The following is a 21,657-nucleotide window of genomic DNA, read 5'->3' as shown; positions in this document are numbered from 1 at the left end:
TAACATCGCTAGGCATCCCGTAAACCAGGGCGCTATTGGCGCTTACTAAAGATCCTTCCTGAAGATTGCATTAATCGAAGCTAAAACCCTATTAATTATAAGCAAATCTTACACCTTAAATTGTTCATATATCTAGATAGCGACGCACTACAAAAGAACTAAAATAATCGTAACACCTTTATTATCTCTGTCTGCGGTATTTTATAAGTGTGCCTGTACTTAGTTGCAAGAACTTAGTAGATGTCCATTATATATTTCGACGCGTTCTCAGTTTGCACAGTCTATCTAGATATAAATAATCAGAGTCTTACACGTACAGAAAAAAATCATCAGCTCCAAAATATTCGTTTGATAAAATCATAATTTTATTTTTAACCTGCCAGTAGAATATATAAAGCCAACATTAGGTCGCTGAACCAATCCTTTATTTTTTTAGAACAGCGTATTTATTTTACATTACAATGATATTGTACAGAGCTGAAACAAACAAAATAGTTTTTATCGCCTACTTATATATTTTTATCTATGTTTTGTTTTTAATTTAACAGAATTACATGTTCCTATGATAGTTATCTATCTTATGAACATCTAAACAACGACAAACAACAACAACAACAAAAAGAAACTAGTGGTCGCCCTCGGCTTCACTCACGTTTTAGGGATTGGTTGTCATATTTTAGCCGAAAAAAGCCCATGTCCTTCCTAGGAGTTCAACATTTCATGGTTTATTCGGTTCATTGGTTTGACAGTGAAAGAACGACAGACAGACAGAGTTACTTTCACATTTATAATATTAGTCTAGGTCTCATTTGTTGGAAATGTAGACTCTACCAAGAGACTCAGTAATTACTCTTTTCGAGTAATTAAATTACATACGCATGATCATTAAATATAATATAATTTTTATTTTAAGTTCTCAGTCAGTTTTTGTAACACCATGTATAACGTATGTATATGAATGATAATACATAGAAATACTTCAATACCTACACGAATATAACCCATACAATTACATACACACATCATGTGTAAGAAGAGAATACAAACAGTTCTAAGAATCAAGATCGAGTACTACCTACAACATTTAGACATACCTTCTAATGGATGTACGAGTATATACATAATTTCTAATTACTCCTACGAATGTTAGTGTTATGTTTTTAGCACAACAATTGTCAAGATATTGGAAATTGTTGTAATAAAATGCTAGTTTCGTGTATTTTATATCGACATAATATATCGACTATCTTTCTGAAACAATATATTTTTATTATTTTTAACAATTACATTACATAATTATCTCGTCAAATGTTCTACTATTTACAGGTAGTATCACCATGCACTATCGAATTGCAAAATATGTATTAAAAATATAAATTTAACATAATCAATGATTACAGATAAAATAATACATTTTATTAACTATTATATAATAAATAATAATTAATAAAAACCAATAAGATACACCATAAAATTAGAAATGAAATTAAAATTCTTCATTTTTCGATTGAATTGAGGGCGGCTATCGTGACATATGTCTAAATCTTTTACTTGATCACTATTGGTCGTGTATAACAATGATAACCTCGATATGATCGCAATTAGGATTTTTTTCCTAATTGCGTTCTATATAATCCGGTATAAAAGAAATGATAATAATATTATGAATATGGTAATATTACCGTTATCATTTCTGTTCCTAGGTTAAGAAAATGTTTTTAATAATAAACGAAAAGTAAGAATTGTTCAGCCTTCTTCTCTCTTTTCGAGGAAAAGATTAAAAGAATATTCCAGTTCACTGCTCCATTACGGATTGGATATACTTATATATATCTTTGCTTTACCGCTGACTACGAGATCATAAGCATGTAAAAGTTCAGAAGCTTGCCCGGATTTGAACCGGTAATAATCGGTTAAGATTCACGTGATTTTATCACTGTTCAATATATTATATTGCAAAATTAAAACACCTTGTTATATACTCATAAGACATAAAAAGCCTATTTGATGGGTTCACTGACCTGATATATATATGTTTATCCTCGTAATTTGCAATATTATGTATAAGCTTAGGTAGTTATTTAAGGATGTGTGTACACAAGTAATTATTTAATTGTAATCTAAGAGAACCTAATCGATCAACTGATGTAAATAACCAATATCGTTTAAAGTCTCGAGATTTAAATCTACAATAATGAACTATATGTTACAATGGCGTGTAGTTCATAGAAGTATGTTATTGAAGATATAAGTAAGGATTGGCCTCGACTTTTCACAAGTAAACGCAAGGTTTATTATAAGATGATTTCTTTGAAAATAATTAATTTCTTCATTTAAAAAAATGTATAGAATTAATTACAAACACATAAAAATGTGTTTGATTTAAAAATCCTTGAATCTTTTTAATGTTTTGAAGTGATCAGAGATGTATGTATGTACTTTACATAACATTTGTTTCTAATAAAAAAATTATAAACAGTATTAAACATATTGTATGATAAATCGTGACTTTCGAAACGACGATGTGGGTCGATTGAACAATACGTCAATCACACGAGATCATTGAGATAACGTTAGATAAGAGGATTTGATAATAAGTGCTCCACCAGTTACATGTTAAATTATACTAGAATTATTTGAGGCTAGACCAATATATTTTGTACATATATGTATGTATATAGCGCAAAAGCTTTGATTTTGTTGAGTATTTGTGCTCAAAATTCGTCAGTTTTTTCTCATATATTTTCGGCACATATTGTTGTGTTGTATTTAATAATAAATAACTTTTAAAAAAGTATCTTTACTTATTAATACATTACATTACATTATATTTACACAATATCTTCATAAATTGTGTAACAAGCCAAGTCAATATCTCCCAAACTTCGCGCCAAAAAGTATATCTTTTTTTTTTTAATGTAATACGCGGCAAGATGTTGATGCAATGCATGTTAAGATAGATATACTTTTACACAACCAGTAATCCTTACTGGTATATAATATATAAATACAGTAAGGATCAATAATAGTATATGACTGACAGTTTTGTTTTACTAATTATTCTATTATTTTTTATCTAATTGCATTGCCCTTCGGGATTTTTTTTATTATTGTTAGAGGGAGATTTAAAAATTATAAGAATAAATAGTTATTTAAAAATGTACAAATATATTGATAGTAATATTAACGAGCTTACTTTTATGAATAAGTCTTATTCGCGATTTTTTATGTTAGTTTATGAATAAGGAAAACTAAAACTAAGTCGTCGTGTATTAAATATTATAATGACGTGTGGTAACAATATATAATTCATAACTAATATTTAAACTTAGCATATCTATTGATAAACATCGAAACAGTTGTTTAAAATTTAACGATTATACGAATATTATCAAAAAGTATTCTAGTTGATTGAGTTAATCAAATTGTAATAATTCTTGAGTATAAATTAAACTGTAACTTTAAACTCCTCTCTCGATCAAATATAGAAAATATTTATACTTTATTTATTAGCATTTTCCTTTGCTAAAAAGTACACATAGCCTAGAGTCTTGACACATTTTATTGTAAGTCGACTTTTATTTAATGTTTTAAATTATTCCTTTTCAATTTATTTTTATATTTTTATTAACAATAAAAGATTATTGACTGCCAGTAATTATATTTTGTGAATGGCAAAAAAATATGTGCGGGAAAGGAGGATACGGTAATTTGATTCATTCGGTTTTGAGCGTTGAAGGAAAAACAGAAGAAATGAAAAAAGAGAAAAATGTAAAGTCAAGAAAAAAATAAAGATGTGAAAGTGATTCTGATCATTATGGAGTTAATTTTAGACATATTTTGTTAATTTTACAATATAAAAGTAAATACTAAGTATTAACAAGGGCTTACATAATTGGCTACGTAATTGGCCGGACCGTTTTAGCAATGCGAATCGATTTCGTCTTTATCGATTCGACTTTCTATCTTGCACAGTATATTTTATATATTTTTACATAATACATAGTCATATTATATTTAGAATATCATAATTTACCGTCATAAGTATCAATACACTTATATCCTCCATATAGAACATTAGCAACACGAAAGCGGTAAAAGAACAATATAATGAATGTACAATTATATTCATTTAATGATAACTGTTTAACAAACATACTTGTGATACGTCAGTACCTGTGTCCACATATAATTATTTTTTTTCAGTCTTTAGCCGCTTATTGCTGGTCGAAAGCCTAGCCTATCCCAATCTTGGGCAGCCCACGTCCGTTCAGTAACTGACACTTTTTTTTAAGTCGTCGGTCATCCTTAGCGTCATGCACAAGGCGTCCTACACTAGGTTTGCCGTAATAAAAATAATACAAGCTAAAAAAACTTGAGTCAAATAAACATATTTCGCACAATGCAAATCCGTTTTCAGTGAATGATATAATTTGCACCGCCATTATGTCTGTGTCCTAGTCAAAGGACGTAAAATAAAATATTAAAATAGATATGTATCAATTAACATAAATAAATAAAAAATATCTAGGTATGTTCTATATCACTTTTCAATGATTGAGAAATTATTTTTCTAATCGTCTATATCATTCTTATAAAATAATGTAGTGTGACGTTAAATTATAATTTTTTTATTCATATGCGCAAAGACCGAAAATATGATAATTGTTGTATCAATAAAAATAATGAATTCAATTATAAATAATAATTTATAATTAGAACAGTGACTTATTAAAGATATATTTAATGTAATTTTATTTCGTACTAAAACCGTATTATATATAGTTTTTATTTTATCTAGAACACAAAGTTCCGTAGTTTTTACTATCAGCAACTCTGACGTCGAACAAATTAGCCATATAAATCACAGCTGCAAGAGTGAAAAACGTGCAGTTTTTACCAATCTATTATAGTGTCAAGGCGAAATAAAATAAATATCTAATGGAAATATGTTTTATTTCAACATTAAAAGGAATGAAATGCATAGCATGACTCGTGTTATATAACTGAGCAACTATATTTATGAGTATTAAAATATTATAAACATTAACAAGAGAAAATAAAAATTCTACTGAACGTTATACTAGTGAGAAAAATGTGTAGTAATATATAATAATAACTAGTACCAAACTGAATTTAATTGTACATAATTATTTAATCATATATTTTTTTATTAATATATCTATCTTTTACGCTATGCCCGCGGCTTAGTCGTGGATAGTGGTTTTATTCTTGTATCTCCGACTGTCCTCATCATATTATGATAAAAAACACATCAGTTCTTATGTTTAATATAATCAGCGTTTAAACAGAACAAGTTTAGTCAAAATTCGTCCTTTATATATTGATATTTGAACAAACAAAAAAACCTGGTTCCTTTTATACCTATACTAAGAAGAGGATCGAACTGCCTGATTCATTTGATGCCTAGTTTAAGGCTACAGATACAAAAGGTTTTAAGTAGGTAGCCCAAGTACAGGTAACAAAATACATTAAGTTTATCTGACAAAAAAATGTAAGTATCGGTCAAGAGTTTAGCAATTAGCAGTGTTTACATTCCCGTGTGAATAAATAAATATCATTGAGCTATGGGATCTGTGCCTAAACTCTAAACCTACAGTGTCAGATGGCAAATCCACAGGATTTTGAGAGTGTGGAATTAGAAAGCTCATCTGTATCACAATATCTCCTGCGCAGTTAGTCACCATTTATAAAAGCTACCGTTGCGGAATTAGACTTGAAACATATATTTTTATTATAGCATAGTTTGGTGGGACGTACCTCCTTATGGTAACTAATAATTGGCACCGTACCAAATTACAACCATTTCTATATCCCCAAATCGCCATCAACCTTCATAACTAAGATGTCATGTCCCTTGTACCTTTAGGTTCACTTACCCTTCAACTGAAACTCAAACCAGAACACAATAATAAGAAGTATTGCTGTTTGACCATAGAATATATGACGAGTGGGTTGTACCTACAAATAAATAAATATGTCTACATGAATACAATTTATCCATTGTAGCCCGCGTATTTGTCATATTAGAATAAAATAAAATGTAAGATTTTTTTTTAATCTGATCTTGTATCTGAAATCTTATAATTATTTAATAACATAAAATTTGCTTTATCATATGAGGTCATTTTTAAATATTACATACACATTTTTATTTTTTTATACTTTTCCTTATTCGGTTGTTACATTAAAATTCTGTGTTTCATATTATGTTCTTGCATAATGAACAGCTATACGAATAACACATTTTTATTTTAGTATATTCTTTAATTATTATGCCTTTATGTAACAAAAAAATAACCCAATCGATTTAAAAAATAAAAACTCAAACGTTGATAATGTATCCTTAGGCAACTTTTTCATCGCGCAATGAAAAAAAAAAAAACAAAGACACACACGTAGCGGATTGAATAAAATTAATAAGTATACCGATTAAAAGGCTCATTATTTTCTTTCTTAATCTACAGAATTAAATATTTAAAGAGTAACATTTATCATTTCAGTAACATCTAATCATTACATTTATAATATATGACAAAATGTTTTACTTTACGCTACGAAATCATAAATAATTTTAAATTTAATTAAAAAATAAATGAACATCTGTTTTTTTCATGAATATATGTTAAGTTTACCAGGAGCTTCCATGTTGTTCAAATCGAGGCTTCTCTATAGGATATATACAACGTAACACGTATAAATCTATTCACTCCTGAAATTACTAGCATTGACGTGTATTAGCATACGTGACGCTCATTTTTACAAGATATCAATAGAACGGATTATTAGTCTATAGTATTTTAAATTCTTTCTCAATTTAGGTTATACATTTGAAGCTCCATTTTATTACAAGTGATATTTAAAATATAAAAATAAATAGTTTTATATTAAATATCATAATCGACAAACAACTTTGTTTCTACCAGAAATACAATAAATATTACTATTCGACATTGATAGATATCTGAACGGATCTTAAAACACTAGTACTTAAAATTATGTTATTTAATTACAAAATAAAAATATGTGTTATAATAAATCAATGTCCTTAAGGACTTATTTTCAAATAATGTGGAGTAAGTAATGTAGAGGTATTATTGAGAATCGCGATAAATTAAACTCACTGATTTTTGTTTTTGCATTGTAGAGCCACCCATTCTGTTCGAAGCTTTATTTGTGTCTCATATAAATATATTTACTATCACAATCATATCTTTAGACGTATTGTCATTTGCGGCCGTTTTCAATATCCTATCTAAGTTTACGGATAGATCGCTATCTCCGATTATCAGTAAGAACTTATCTATCTTTAATTTGGTTTTCACAATAAAGGATAAGTATTATCTATCTCTAACCAATGACGGATTATTTTTTTCCCTCTCACCTGTTTAAACTTCTACAAAAATTATATATAATAAAATATAGATAAATTATTTTAAATACAAATAAAGTATCAATACATAAATAAGTTTGTTTCCTTTGACTTTCTTTGCTTTTTAAGAAAGTGAATACTGAAACAAAACGGTCTGACAGTTTGAACTTTGCTTTTCAGCAGTTTTTTTGCCAAATTATCTGATGAAGGGGATATACCATGACTTCTGAAAAATGTTGAAATATTATTGAATTCTTATATAAGTTACCTACATAAATGTAACGAAATTAGTGTGACAAAACTTTTTAATTTGTTACACTCAAATAGGGTTGTATTAAAATTTTAAATTCATTTAGCATTTTCGTTCAGTCTAGATCGATATGCAAATTCGGAATGATTTAATTTAGTCATAAAATTAGAAGTTTATACACTTTCTGTGACCGTACGAAATCGGTACCACTATCACTGCCTGCATCATAATCTAATATTCGAAATAATTCTACATTATTGTCATCACTGTTATGATAAGCGAATGACATTACTAGAGATAGCTTCGTCTATCCGAGAGTCACTTAAAGATGTATTTGAAATACTAGTAAGCACGATCGTACCTATCTCTAGTAAGCTATCCGTCCTCCCCATGACAAATGGCTAGTTTCAATAGGAAATGATAACCGTTGGAAGATTTGCCTATCTTTAGTTACTGAAATTAGGGATAGATGAGTTATTGAAAACGGCCGATAGTCAGAATCACATCGATGTTCATAATTAGAAAAAAAAATGAACCACATAGGTACTTTTTTAATTTATGTTTGTAGATGTTTTTAAGATTATTTTTTTAAAATCTTATAAGTAACATTTACAGAGAGCGTACCAACTCAATCGCGCCTTCAATTACTACGAAAACTTTAATGGCATAAACCATTAAAATAGAATTAAGAATTTTATGATCGAAAATTATTCTACTGAAATATAAAATTATTTAAAATAACGCTTTAATAATATTTAAAATATTTACTTAAATCTTTTATTCCTATATACTTCCTAGTCGTTTTTTTTTTTTAATTTAAAGTTTAGGCAACTAAGGAGGTAGAGTATTTAAGTACATGTATATAATATTAAATAAGAAAGAAAGAAATAGAAGCTGATGAATGTTTGGATTAATAATGACAAATTAATTTCTACTATAAATTTATAATACTTAAATAAGCGTTATTAAGAAAAACGATTTATTAAATATATAAAATAATTATACATACCTTAGTTAGTTGTTCAGCACTCAATATAGTCACTAACACAATATATTTCGTTAATTATAATCGTACAATTTATGTCATTGTTTCGCTACGGAACGTGTACCACGGACGTTGGTCGGATAGCGACTGTTTATATCGTATTAAATGATTGCCGATATAAAGTGATGCGCTTGCGCAGGATACAGGTATCTTTATTGATAATGATAAGCGGCTAATGGTCTGTAAGCTCGTTCACAAAAGTGACTATTACTCGTTGTAGAAGTTAGTAAGATTTTATCATTTTTTTTACATATTTTGATATTTATTTGAGATGGTTGAAAATTATAGTGTCTATTACTATGACGTATTGTGGATTTTGAAATAAGAACATGTTTGTGGTATAATTATAAACCTCAATATTGTAACTATTATGTAGCGAATTTATTTGACAACTTTAAACTTCGCCTTACATAATGATCTCATATAATAATAACGTAACTATTACGTTTCTAAATGTCGAGTCTGATTAAAGGCTTGTATTTTCTTCTTTCAAAGGAAGTACGTTTCGAAGCTTAGCTTAGCTATACTCTTTATCTTTGAATGTTTTTGACATATTTAAGTTTCATTTATTAATATATAACAATACATGTATGTACATGTATATTTTTTTAATTCTCGCGCAGCAAAATAGCTCTTTAGTCAGCATTGCAATCTACGTTCCGCATTTGCACGAATTAAAATAAATTATGTACCACAGCAGCAAAAAAAAACAACTTATCCAGAATTTATTTCCTACAAGAGATTTCTGACAGAATCTTTAAAGTATTTGGAAATTATTTCTGTACATATCATTCAGCTACAAGATCAACACAAAAATAATAATAATTATTAAAAGTTTTATTAATTAAAACAAACACAGTTTAACAATCAAACATGAAACGAAATAAAACACATAAGTTTGCGTCAAAAAAGCCGTTTGTCGCATTATTGAGGAATTAAAACAAACGACCAATTCTTTTATCTTTGTCTACGCTTGACTACTTTACTAGTGCGCCTGTACTTAGTGTGTACAACTGTTGGACACTATTTTCTTTTTTCGAAGCATTCTCTCGATATTTGATTAATACTTATAAATAATATACTATTGACGACTGAAATCAAATAAAAAATCAGGTAGAGATAAATTAGACGGTCTACTATTTATACCTATGATTCTTTTTTTCAATACTCAGCTTTTTTTTTTATTATGACAACCCATTTCCAAAACATTCTTCGAATCACTATAAATTACAAAAAGGTACATTGGATATTTCCATCTACCAAACCTATCACACACTACATAAATAGAAAACCAATAAGCTCTTACATTAACATAACTGAATTTGAAATGTACATACATACATATTTGGACTGATTGTTGCCTGGTTAGGTGGTCACCAGACCAATCGAATTGCATACTTTCAAAGCGATAGGATAATAATCCGAAAACGAAAGACCGAACGGCTGACTGGTCCGACAATTCAAGAGCGGGACTAACAGGCATCACGTATTCTTGTAAGACAAAGTTCAAGCAAGGACTAAAAACAGCCTTAAATGTTCTGCGAGACACAGTGTAGACAAAACATCTACGTCGATGTTAGCACGTGAGGCTATGAAACATTCGATTTTAAATTTAACCTTGAAATTAAAATCTCATCACTCTGAATATCTTTTTACACCCAGAGTATTCCTTCAACTGACCGTGCCCTTTATAGCCTATTCTAATCGAAGTAGGAAAAAGATAAACAAACCTAAGATTCACGTATTTCATCAATTCAATCAAGTGGCAATTTATTTGTAAACATAGTCTCATTTTAGCTCGATACACTTGACCCAGCGATGCTCCAACTTCTTTAACCCGTCTGAAAAATATGTTTTCGGGAGGTCTGCAAAGTAGGCCTCCGTGGCGGCGATAACCTCCTCGTCACCAAAAAATTTGATAAAGTCTTTTCAAATCAAATTTCTGCGGTTTTGGTGACTTTTTAAACTTTGGAAACAAAAAGAAGTTGCACGGGGCCAAATCCGGCGAAAAGGGTGGGTGGGGCAGTAGTTCGTAGCCAATTCGACCAGTTTGGACGTGGGGGGTGTTAGTCGGGGCGTTGTCATGATGGAAGAGCACCACTTATATCCACTTCAATTTTACTTTCAAACTTCTGATAAAAGTTTCGTCGACGTTCATAATGCCATTTTTGCCCTTAAAGAAATTATCGTAATAAAATTCTCTCATCTTAAATATAAAATATTTCATCACGTACATACGTACGTCAGTAAATGGGAATTACATATATTTTCCCTATGCGGGTTTCGTGGGCGTGTCACATACGTCGCGGTAGGTAAAACGCAAATCACACTATTTTATTAAGTGTAATATATCTATTTTCTCATAATTTATATGGTGTTAGGCTTTATGTTAGCCCTAATGGGTATGTACCCCCCACTCGTCGCATATTCCACCGCGAAACAGCAGTGCTTATTATAGTATTTTTGTGTTTCTGTTTAAAGGGTGACTGAGCTAGTGTAATTATATGCACTAGGGCCATAACATTTTAGCTACCAATGTTGGTGCATTGACGACGCATTGACGATGTAAGGAATGGTTAATATTTCTTACAGCGCCAGTGTCAATGAACGATGTTCACTTAACTTCAGATGACTATTTGGCACGTCCTAAGTCATAAAAAAATATTCTCACATTTTCATATTAAATAAGTAGAATAATTATCTTAATTTTCCTTTTATAATTTAATAATTTCATTATTTTTATCACCTACTACTACCCAATTATGACAGTTAAATGACTTGCAATTAATCAAATTCAAACATTCATTCATTCATTCGAAGACTGTGTGTGGATGACTTATACACATACATACGCATTACAAATATAATTTAGATACCTAGAAAATAAAAAAATACATATTTTTTTAATTAAAATTACATAAAAATATCTTTTTGAATTGAACTGGTGCACTGGTGAACTGGTGTTGTTAATAAAATAACAAAATATATTTTTCTATTAAAATTTAATCAGCTAGAAGTCAAAGAATTTAAGCCAATAAAATTAAAATTTTTCAGTATTAATTATTATTGTACAATGAAACACAACTTCGCAATGAACCTAGTAGATACTATTGAGAAAAGCCGGCACGAAACTCAGTAGTTAATCTTTTTCTCGAAATAAATACAGCGAAATATATTATCAGTATCACCTTGAATATTGTGTTAATTTAGAGACAGTTAAAATAACATTTGGTTCAATGTCTCGAAATACTTTATCTATTCATTAAGAACAGCAGGCATATACGGAACTAGATACGATAATTGATCAGCGTTCAGTGACTAAATCATATGTCATCTTTGACTATATATATAAATAAAAAAAAAACGCTATTGCATCAAAATATATCAGCTATCCAATGAACTCGATCTAAGATAAACTAGGTTGCCTAGCTTATAAATTACCTAGGTTAAAAAAAGGTTTTAAATGTTTTGTTACTTTATTAAAATAAGTTTGATGTGATAGTAAATTGGCGCGCTTTGAAGGTAAAACTCAAATTCCGTGACGGCAAACAGCATACCGCTCTCTTATGCCGTCATGTCTATGCTTGCATACTGTGCATTTTTCATTTAATAATAATAATCGGTTTAATACCTGATACTACACTACCCACCACTACCAATACCGGTTTGTTTTGTGAGTTTACTCAAAATGTATCGTAACGAATGCTTATCTATATTTTATTTCAAATATCTAAGTGGTTCAGGTTACTGTAAGGCAATTTGTAATCGAGGCATATTAATTAAGTTTTAAGTGACATTTAATTGATTTTTTATTTAATTGGAAAACTGTATTAATGTTATGTTTTTTTAGCATTAGCAGCCTGTAAATTTTCCCTCTACTGGACTAAAGGCCTCCTCTCCCTTTGAGGAGAAGGTTTGGACCATATTCCACCACGCTGCTCCAATGCGGGTTGGCGGAATACACATGAGGCAGAATCTCGTTGAAATTAGACACATGCAGGTTTCCTCACGATGTTATGTACATGCATATTATTATGTTTTACATTATTTTGATAAATATATACACTCATGTGAGTTTATGAATTCAGATATATTCTTGGTTATATTTTTAATACTTTACTAATATCTAAATTTAAATCCTATGGCAACACTATACTCTTTTGGATTATAACAAATTATTATTTTGACAATGACAATGATCAAATGAAAGGGAATATTAGTGAAGATATACTTATTGACAGGATAGACCTCCGGCGTATACCTCACTCATACATAGCGTTCTTATGCGTTATTATAATATGCGTCAAAAAGATACTACTAAAAATCAATGAGATTAAGACAGAACTACTTTTTTATAATGTGATAAATTCCTAACACAAATAATCAAAATTACACTTTCATTTTGCATTTCATCGCCCATTAACAATGTCAATGTCTGGAATTTTCTTATTTATCTTCAGTTCAATCTTTTATCATTTGGAAGTAAATAAACTTATTTTATTATATTTACATATTAAACAGACAAAAAGGTAATTGTAATACAAAGTATGTTTTTATTACCTTTTCTAATACTTAAGTTTTCTTTTGCATAACCGTAATATTAACATTTCAAGAAGTATTTTATAGTTAACTTTATGTAATGGAAACATTTTTTACCATTTAAGCAACTTAATAATACCTATTAATTTTAGACCTGGTTGCCTGTGTAGTATACATAACTATATAACTGCACATAATTAATCCCTAAGTTCGAATCCCGCATCCAACTTATAAAAAATATTTGTGATTCCCATCAATATTTGTAATATAAATACAACGAAATAAATACGGTTTATTCTTTTAATTTTCATATAACATATAACTTTTTGATAAGCGTTGATCTATAAATTTTCAGTTATAGTATCGAAATATCTCGATTATACGAATTTTGCTTATATATGTTGTCGAGTAAATAGTAATTGTTTTATAACGATCTAAAATTGTGGATAGTTTTCGATCGGGTCTATCGTAGATCTGCACGAAATTTATCTAATCGAATATATATGTATAAAAGCGAAATACCACTCACTGAGTAATCACGAAATCTCAGAAACAATAACACCTACGAACTTTAAACTTGGTAGATAGGTTGTTTATGTGCGTGTAGACATCCGCTAAGAATATTTATACGGATTTTACGAAACTTCACCCCTGAGGGGATAAAACGGGGAAGTCTGTGTTTTATAAATTTCGCGCGAGTAAAGCCGCAGGTTCAGCTAGTTATTAATTTAGAAACGCTATGTATACCCGTACCTTAAGGTTGCCTGGTATATTTTTCGTGAATATGATTTATGTGTGTATCGTGTACAATAAAAAGTATTTTGAGTTTATTTTGTTAATAACAAACCAAAATTGAAAAGTTTTTACTGTTAACGTGCCTCAGAAAGATGTATAAGGATGAAAGAGGTTGTATATGGTTGCTTGCATACGACCTGTGCCTATCTCCAGTTGTGCCGTTTCGTCATCCTTTCGGTTTATGAAACTAAAAAGTCTTCTGCTGTACCTACTGTCAGAATAGCTCTATAATTTTAATACGCTTTCTCTGAATGTACACGATTACATTTTACTACTTATTTCATTTATATTTCGTGACAAAAACAAAATATTTTAACTTTTTAAGACTTCGTATGTTTAATGAGCCGTTAATCTGGTACAAACAAAACCTTTATCTCTAACATAAATTATTTCAACCTCGGCTCATACTATAGGGGCTGACATAGAAAAATATTAATTATTGTTGACTTAGAATTAATTTCAATGTCGAGGAAGCGCTATGTTTTTTATTTTATAAAAAAGTGCTATTAACATAGGTACGATTCTTAAAAACATTTCATTTTTATAGTGGTAGCGCCACGCTGCATACCTTCAGGTTGCAGCCGAATGGGCCGGCACGTCCAGGGAAGTACCACTCACTTAAAATCGGGACGTAAAGTGGTAGCTATACTACCGCGTTTAGTGCCGCTACTTGTCCGGAGTAAAGTGGCGGTTGCGCGGTACGCACGACCTCATTTTGTGGGCTGTCGCGTAGTGTGGAACTACAAGTCAGCAGATTGGGATGGGATGCGGTCCTTCTTTCAATTTTACGTATGGGGCAGGCTTGTTTCTCGCTCCGATGATCCGAACATTGTTGCTGACTCCATCGCTGATGTGGTTAAAACCGATAACATTTCATCATCATCATCATGATCAGCCTGTATTATTCAACTGCTGGACGTAAGCTCCCATAAGGCGCCACTGAGTCCGATCTTCAGCCCTTCTCGTCCATGTTCTACCAGCCACTTTCCGTACATCATCGCTCCACTATACCACAGGGCGTTTTACACTACGCTTGCCGATTCGCGGTCTCGACTATCAGTTCTTCTACAAATGTGATATGATAACATTTATACAATGAAATAAAAATGAAAAAAATATGTATCATAAATACTTTATTCACTTAAATATAAACATCTGTTTGATATTGTATTTAATTAGACTGTATTATCTACATTTTCAATACAGGCGCCATGTTATCGTAACCGAGTTTCCGCATATCTTTCGACACCATCGTCATTTTTAACCTGACGTGTCCATACGACTCGGTTCTTAGCACTGCAAAAAATATTACGTAGGTACTACATGAACTCGCGTACGTACTACCAAAGTAAAATTTATAAAAAATTATAGCATCGACACCTAAGTTTACCTCCATACTTTAAATTAAAAAAGCAGTTTATATCTTTCCCCGGGGCACAAACTATTCAACATACCAAACTTCATCATAATCGGTTCAGCGGTTAAGCGTGGAGAGGTAACAGACAGAGTAACGTTCACATTTATAATATTATTAGTGATTGAAATTAGTACATTTAACAAGATTTTATAATATTTCGAAAAGTAATCATTTATTTATAAATAAAATCTATCTTTCTCGAGTCCTGAATAAATAAATGGAATTTATTGATACACATATGTATGTGACTGTACAATATATTATATTTATATTATTATACAATAACACAATCCATAGGACATATACACCAAATGCAATCAATGTGACGCAAACTGGGATATACGATATTATGTCCCTTGCACCTAAAATTACTCCGGCTAACTCGCCCTACAAACCCACAAAAAATCATACATAGTATTGACGTTTACCAAATAGGACGAAATTAGTACGATTTGTGTATAAGTAAGCACCCAGTCGATCCTTCATAAAGCTCTTCTACCAATGTTGATTCAAAAATAACTATAAAAACTTGGTATAACTGTTAACCAATGAAGAGATTCGGAAAATTAGCTCAATTAGTGATTTAACGAAATTATTAAAACAATAATTACCCAATAGAATAATTTATATAATTACACATAAAAATACAATAATGAATTGAGAGACTTAAGTCAAGGTTTTTTTTTTATGTTTAATCTATCTAATCTCTACGAGCGCATTGTCCGTACATTTTGTATTATTTAAACAAGCCTGTATATTTTTTTTCCATCCAGCATCACAATCAAAATTTCCGGATTACAATTTTCATTTGTGTGTTCTTTATTGTTCTATAACAATTGTCTTCCATGTGTTTTAGGCTACTCTGTCCCTGCTATGGTCTTTCATATAGATGACTATTACAAGGTTGTAGTGTAAAATCTCCTTGGTAGTCACTGTTTGCCCCCTTTCCATCAGTTTCTAAGCGACGTCGTCACTGTCATCGGTGTCACATGTGTCTTCTAGTGACGCGTCATTGCAACCACTACATGAGATCACGTGAATCATAATAGGATACTGTTTTTCCTATTTTGTTTGTTCATAGTAAAATAACTGTGGGTTGCAAAAACTTATAAGTACTGTTAAGGTATTTATTCTTTAAAAGCTATAACAATGCCATGATACTAACATCATTTTTGGACAACATATAATTTAATATATAAAGACAAAATAGCTCAGTTCGTTTTTCTTCCGTGGTTTTCAACCAATTTTTTATTAGCCACTGTCACACTTTAGTGTTATCAATAATAAAATTTAGGAATAAGACTGATAAAACAAAGTCCGGTTAATGCAAATTCATAAGTTTTTTCCTCAAATGATCTCTTCGACCAGAGTGTGAACACTATTTCAAATAAATGTCCAAGTAAATCAACCTGGTAGTTATGACGTACATTTTATTTTATGTCATGAATTGTAATCATCTACTATTTTTATCTCACGAATGACCCAGGCCTTTTCCAGGTAAAATAAATATATAGGATTAGACTAGAACGTTAATTAGAATTGCTACAATTCCTTATAAAATCCATTTGAAACGAAAGATCCTATAATCAGCTGATTTAGTTTATGCCTTTTATGTTAAATAGAGAAAAGTTTAAAGGCACGAACTTGTTTATTCTTAGACAAGGTGCAGTGAAGCATGTTCGGTAATAATATAAAATATAAAACGCCAAAATATATTAAAGCAAAATGTAAAAAAGGTAAACGGTGGTAGTGCAACGGTGAGCCCGTGGATATTGTTAAATTAAATAAAAAAAGAGAAGATGCAGATGATATCAGAAAGCGATACATGTTATCCTGTATACACTTTGTTATAGGTGTTACACTTGAACTGAACATTTCCTTCCTGAACCGTTTTTGCCCAAAAGGAACTCAGCTTGTACCCAAAATCCTCGTTCAGCTATTTCATCATTAGGATGGAATTAAATATATTAAATTATAAATATACAATATTTCAGCAATAAGAAAGCATCGATGGTCTATTCAGGAGGGGTTGAGTGGCAAGGCAAAAGTTCGATACCATGGCACACACATCTGAATTTTCAGAAGATATGCATAAAACAGAACTGATGTTTTCGTCACCATTCGAAACAAATTACTACGAAATTTTCTCGGATATATTAACATATTTAATGTTAGAAAGCAAAATTCCTGCGGACAAAAAGTTTTGGATTCAGAACCTACATTTATCGTTGTATTTTCTTTGATTTCCCAAATTTCCGGTACCTATATTAAACCAAAGACGATCAAAAATCAAGTAATACCTGTTGCATAAGCTACACATAATATGCATTACTACGTATACGTACTATGTACTAAACTAATAACTTTGTTTTGTATACAATTATGAAATAATGATAAAATCAGAGAATATTAGATGAAATTACTTTAAATATAAAATATGTAAGTCCACACGTATCCTCCAGTCGCAATAATTTTGGCGTATTTTATTTAAAAAATATGCAATTACATAACTTTACGATATGATTGGTAAAACCTAAACATTTTAATTAATTCGAAGCCATATGGTATAAAAGGTAAATAAAATAAATAAATAAGCGGAAACGAATCCTTAAATTAGTAGTAACAACATTATTATTGTTTGTAAGGTAGTTTTTATAAACTAGCTTACAAAACAGTGACTTGTATATTTTTTCGAGCATCGCGCAAAAACCACTGGGCCACTGATTCTTATACACTAGTACATATTCGTATTTTATCCGGTCGGAATCGGAACAAAGCAATAAAAACACTTATAAAAAGTAGCCGATAGATAAATAACAACTTAAATAAACTAAAATCTACGCGTGGGAGACTGCGGGCATAATATTGTATTAAATACATCTACATTATGCATCTGATTCAGAAGGGACCAAGGGATAGGAGAAACAGATTTTCGGTCTACAAAAGTAGAGCCAGCCCTCAAGGGCGGCGGCGGGTAACCCCAGACGTCAGAGCCGAAGGGGCGCGCTACTGGGGTGGCTGACCCACGATTGGATCGATAAAAATGAATCACCTAAAAAATCTACTACTAATTTAAAAAATTTAAAATTACTTTATTAACCGCTCAAATTTAATACAAAGATAATATATTTTTATTGTATAAGAGTAACCTAAAAATACACAAGGCGTCTGCTGACACTGCTTAAAAGTATTTGTCATTATATTGTATTGTTAGCTGACGATAGTGATCTTAATGTAATCGATACTATAGAAACTTTAAGGGTATTGTAATTTACAGTCCATAACGGGCACGAACATTTCTTATATTCTAGTCCGCAACATACACTAGAAGGAAATAGAGAGATAACTAACTTACATTATTATTCCTCGATTGTAATATTTACGTTATTTTAAATGTATTATGTCATACGACACATTACAAAGAAGACATACCGGAACTAAAAATTTGGAACTCCACATTATCTTCCAACTGTTTTAGTATATAAGAAATACTTAGGGTATTCATCGTTGATTAACATCAATAATATGTACATATATATTCCGAAATATATAAATATACTGCATTTTGATAAAATCAGTACCAACTTTTCCGAAAACTACTAAAAAGATGACAGAGGTTATCAATTCGGTGTTTTCGTTTTTTTTTATATTATATTATAAAAAATCGAGAAGGAAAGATGAAATAAAATAACAACAAGATTAAAAATCCGCACAGTCAATAGATCCCTTCGTGGACACAGTGTTTGTTTTCTTCGGAAAAAAAAACTTTACTAAGCTTAATTCTACATCACTTATTATACTAATCACTTATTTAAAAAATAATTATTTACATTAAGGTCTTGATTATATACGAATAAAATTTAAAAGATATCATCATATCATCGTGGAATGATGGATTTGGCATTTTACCTTTTACAAGCAAATATAGACTACGAATTTCCTTAAGAGTAGCATGAGATGAAATAAAAAATGAAATACGCATATCAAAATACAAGCATTTCATAAATTCTAGATCTGTTTTCCTTGTTCAATTAGTAATCTATCTACAGAGGACTGGCCTACTAGGATGATTAAAATATTAATTAAGTATAAAAATAAAATAATTCCGTCAGTTTATACCATTAAAAAATGTGCGTAACGGAAAACACACCGGATAATAAATATAGCTGATTCTATCGTCATAGAAACGTCTACTGATATTAATGATTCAATTAATTTATAAATTAATAAAATAAATCATACGTCATAAAGTGGATACATAACAGCAATGAATTATTCGTTTGCTGTAAAGTAGTTATGCCATTAACTTGTGTATGTGTTTGTCTCTGACATCGTTACTCTTGAATGAATGAAGCGATTTTAATTTAGATTTTTTTTTAATTGACTTGATATAGGATTGTATTAGCTTTCATTAATTAAACATCTTGAAGATCAGCTGCACTTTTCTAGTTGTTACAGGGATGTGAGCAACTTCTGCTGGCCTGATCAATTCAAAATGAAGTATCCTTTGACTGGATATCACATAGTACATCTAACTCAATTCTGTAGCATCATATAGAATCAGCAGACTGACGTTTGAGCTTAACATATTTATTTGCGGTCATAAAATCTATAACTAAGAGGCGTTCGCTCGAGCATTTCTGTACCAAATACGTACGTAATATATATTTTTTTTAAGGTGGTAGTCCTAGCCTTAGCCTTAAATATGAGGGGTCGTTACGTCTCCTAGTTTAGTTTAATTATATATAAAGTTTAATTATTTATGGTAAGGTATAAACTAAAGAGTATGTTATAATCATGTTCTTGTCTAATTTGGGCAGGATATATTATATCCAAGCATAATCCGATGAAACAACAAAACCCTACAATGTAATTACACACAATTAACGCGTGTGTGTGTATAACACTAACAACAGGGATAAGAGACATCATTATTCAATGACATCGCAACGTCAATTGAGGCTTCCTTAAAACTTCTTATTGTCATGCAACGTGGCGTTCGTGCCAGAGGTCGAGACAGATCATCAGAAATACCTACATGTTTATTAAATATCAATTATATATTTTTTAATATTCATATAAAAATATACTAAAACAACTCAATATATTTTTGTTTTTACTAATATAATAAATGCGAAAGTTACTTTGTTACCTTACTTATTTATTTACTTCAGGTTTAGATGGAGTTTGGTATGGAGATAGTTTGAGTCCCAGTGAAGGACTTTTATTCAATCCTCGAGAAGATAAAATTGGGGGACGGTTTGTATGCTATATGTAAAGTTTGATAGGGTAAAGCCGCAGTTTCAGTTAGTAATAAATAGAATTTAAGTAGTTGCAGAAAAGGATTATGTGGAGTCCTTAATATAAAATAATATAAACTTACAATAATTTTCCTTTCCTGTAGCAAGCATCCTAGGATCCACTAGCTCAGGTTGCCTGCCTGTTAACCAGGCGAGCCACTCCCCCAGCATCGTAGCCGACCTTGGTATAACCAAAGGTGCCGTCATTTCATGTGTACCAGCCACGGGCGGCAGGAGAAACAGGGCGTAGCCACGAAGCGTATCTCCACTGAAGAAGTTTTTTGCTCTGACTGTTATTACTAGCTGCGGCCCTAAAAATATATCATACTAATATCATAAAAAGCGTTTTTCCTTTTTTTCTAACTACTAATACATGATATTATATTTATTATTGGATAATTATTAGGCGTAGCCTTACTTTTACATAGCCTTCTGGTTCCGTGGTCCAATATAATAGATACTACATTTTTTATGATTTAACTTACATATTCTTAACAAAAAAATATCCTGAATCAAATGTTTGTGTATGCATATATATAAGAACGAAATATCAAAGACTTTATGAGATCTTTAAATAACAGGTCCGATTGAATTGAAATTTACAATTATATAATGTAGAACGTAGTCCTTACACCCAAATACGTTAGTACTGCCTAATACCATTTCAACGGGCATATTAAATATTACTTTCTCTGGATCGCTGCCCGGTCGTGCCATTTGACTTGTTCCTGTACACAAGCCAGATTTAGGGTCCCAATCTATTCCCCACACTACTTCATACTGTATGTACAGTTGCTCGTCAAATACGCCTGCAGGAAATACTACATACTCTATGTGTCCATTAAAAGAAACTAAAAACTTTGTTAATTCGCTTTCCTTCATGTTACTCTAATTTGTAAATGTATCGTGTTTTATTTA

At 30.6% G+C, this 21,657-nt stretch overlaps 2 protein-coding genes across 2 annotated transcripts in view; both read right to left on the bottom strand.

Moving 5' to 3' along the window:
- Positions 1-8,797, bottom strand: part of LOC125065586 — a 31,434-nt gene extending 22,637 nt beyond the window's left edge. The window contains exon 1 of the mRNA XM_047673280.1: positions 8,653-8,797. The gene's annotated coding sequence lies outside the window, so the exon portion shown is untranslated. The remainder of the gene's footprint in view (positions 1-8,652) is intronic.
- Positions 8,798-15,211: 6,414 nt separating this feature from the next.
- Positions 15,212-21,621, bottom strand: LOC125065941 (B9 domain-containing protein 1). The gene is made up of 3 exons (XM_047673801.1): positions 21,372-21,621; positions 20,823-21,050; positions 15,212-15,318 (listed from the first exon to the last, which is right to left on the bottom strand). Exons 1-3 carry the CDS (start codon positions 21,619-21,621, stop codon positions 15,212-15,214), a joined length of 585 nt encoding a protein of 194 aa, XP_047529757.1.
- Positions 21,622-21,657: the final 36 nt, after the last annotated feature.

This window comes from Vanessa atalanta, chromosome 8, assembly GCF_905147765.1.
Source record: "Vanessa atalanta chromosome 8, ilVanAtal1.2, whole genome shotgun sequence".
NCBI lineage: Eukaryota > Metazoa > Arthropoda > Insecta > Lepidoptera > Nymphalidae > Vanessa > Vanessa atalanta.
Note: the sequence above shows the minus strand (reverse complement) of the source record. Positions and strands in the feature narration are given on the sequence as shown.

What these genes read in the sequence shown, in the direction of transcription:
- LOC125065941 (XM_047673801.1), bottom strand. Translation starts at nt 21,621, where the DNA reads ATGAAGGAAAGCGAATTAACAAAGTTTTTAGTTTCTTTTAATGGACAC. An exon ending in CAGTACTAACGTATTTGGGT is followed by an intron (nt 21,051 to 21,371) that starts GTAAGGACTACG and finishes ATATATTTTTAG; the next exon opens with GGCCGCAGCTAGTAATAACA. An exon ending in TACAGGAAAGGAAAATTATT is followed by an intron (nt 15,319 to 20,822) that starts GTAAGTTTATAT and finishes TATTTTTTGCAG; the next exon opens with TGCTAAGAACCGAGTCGTAT.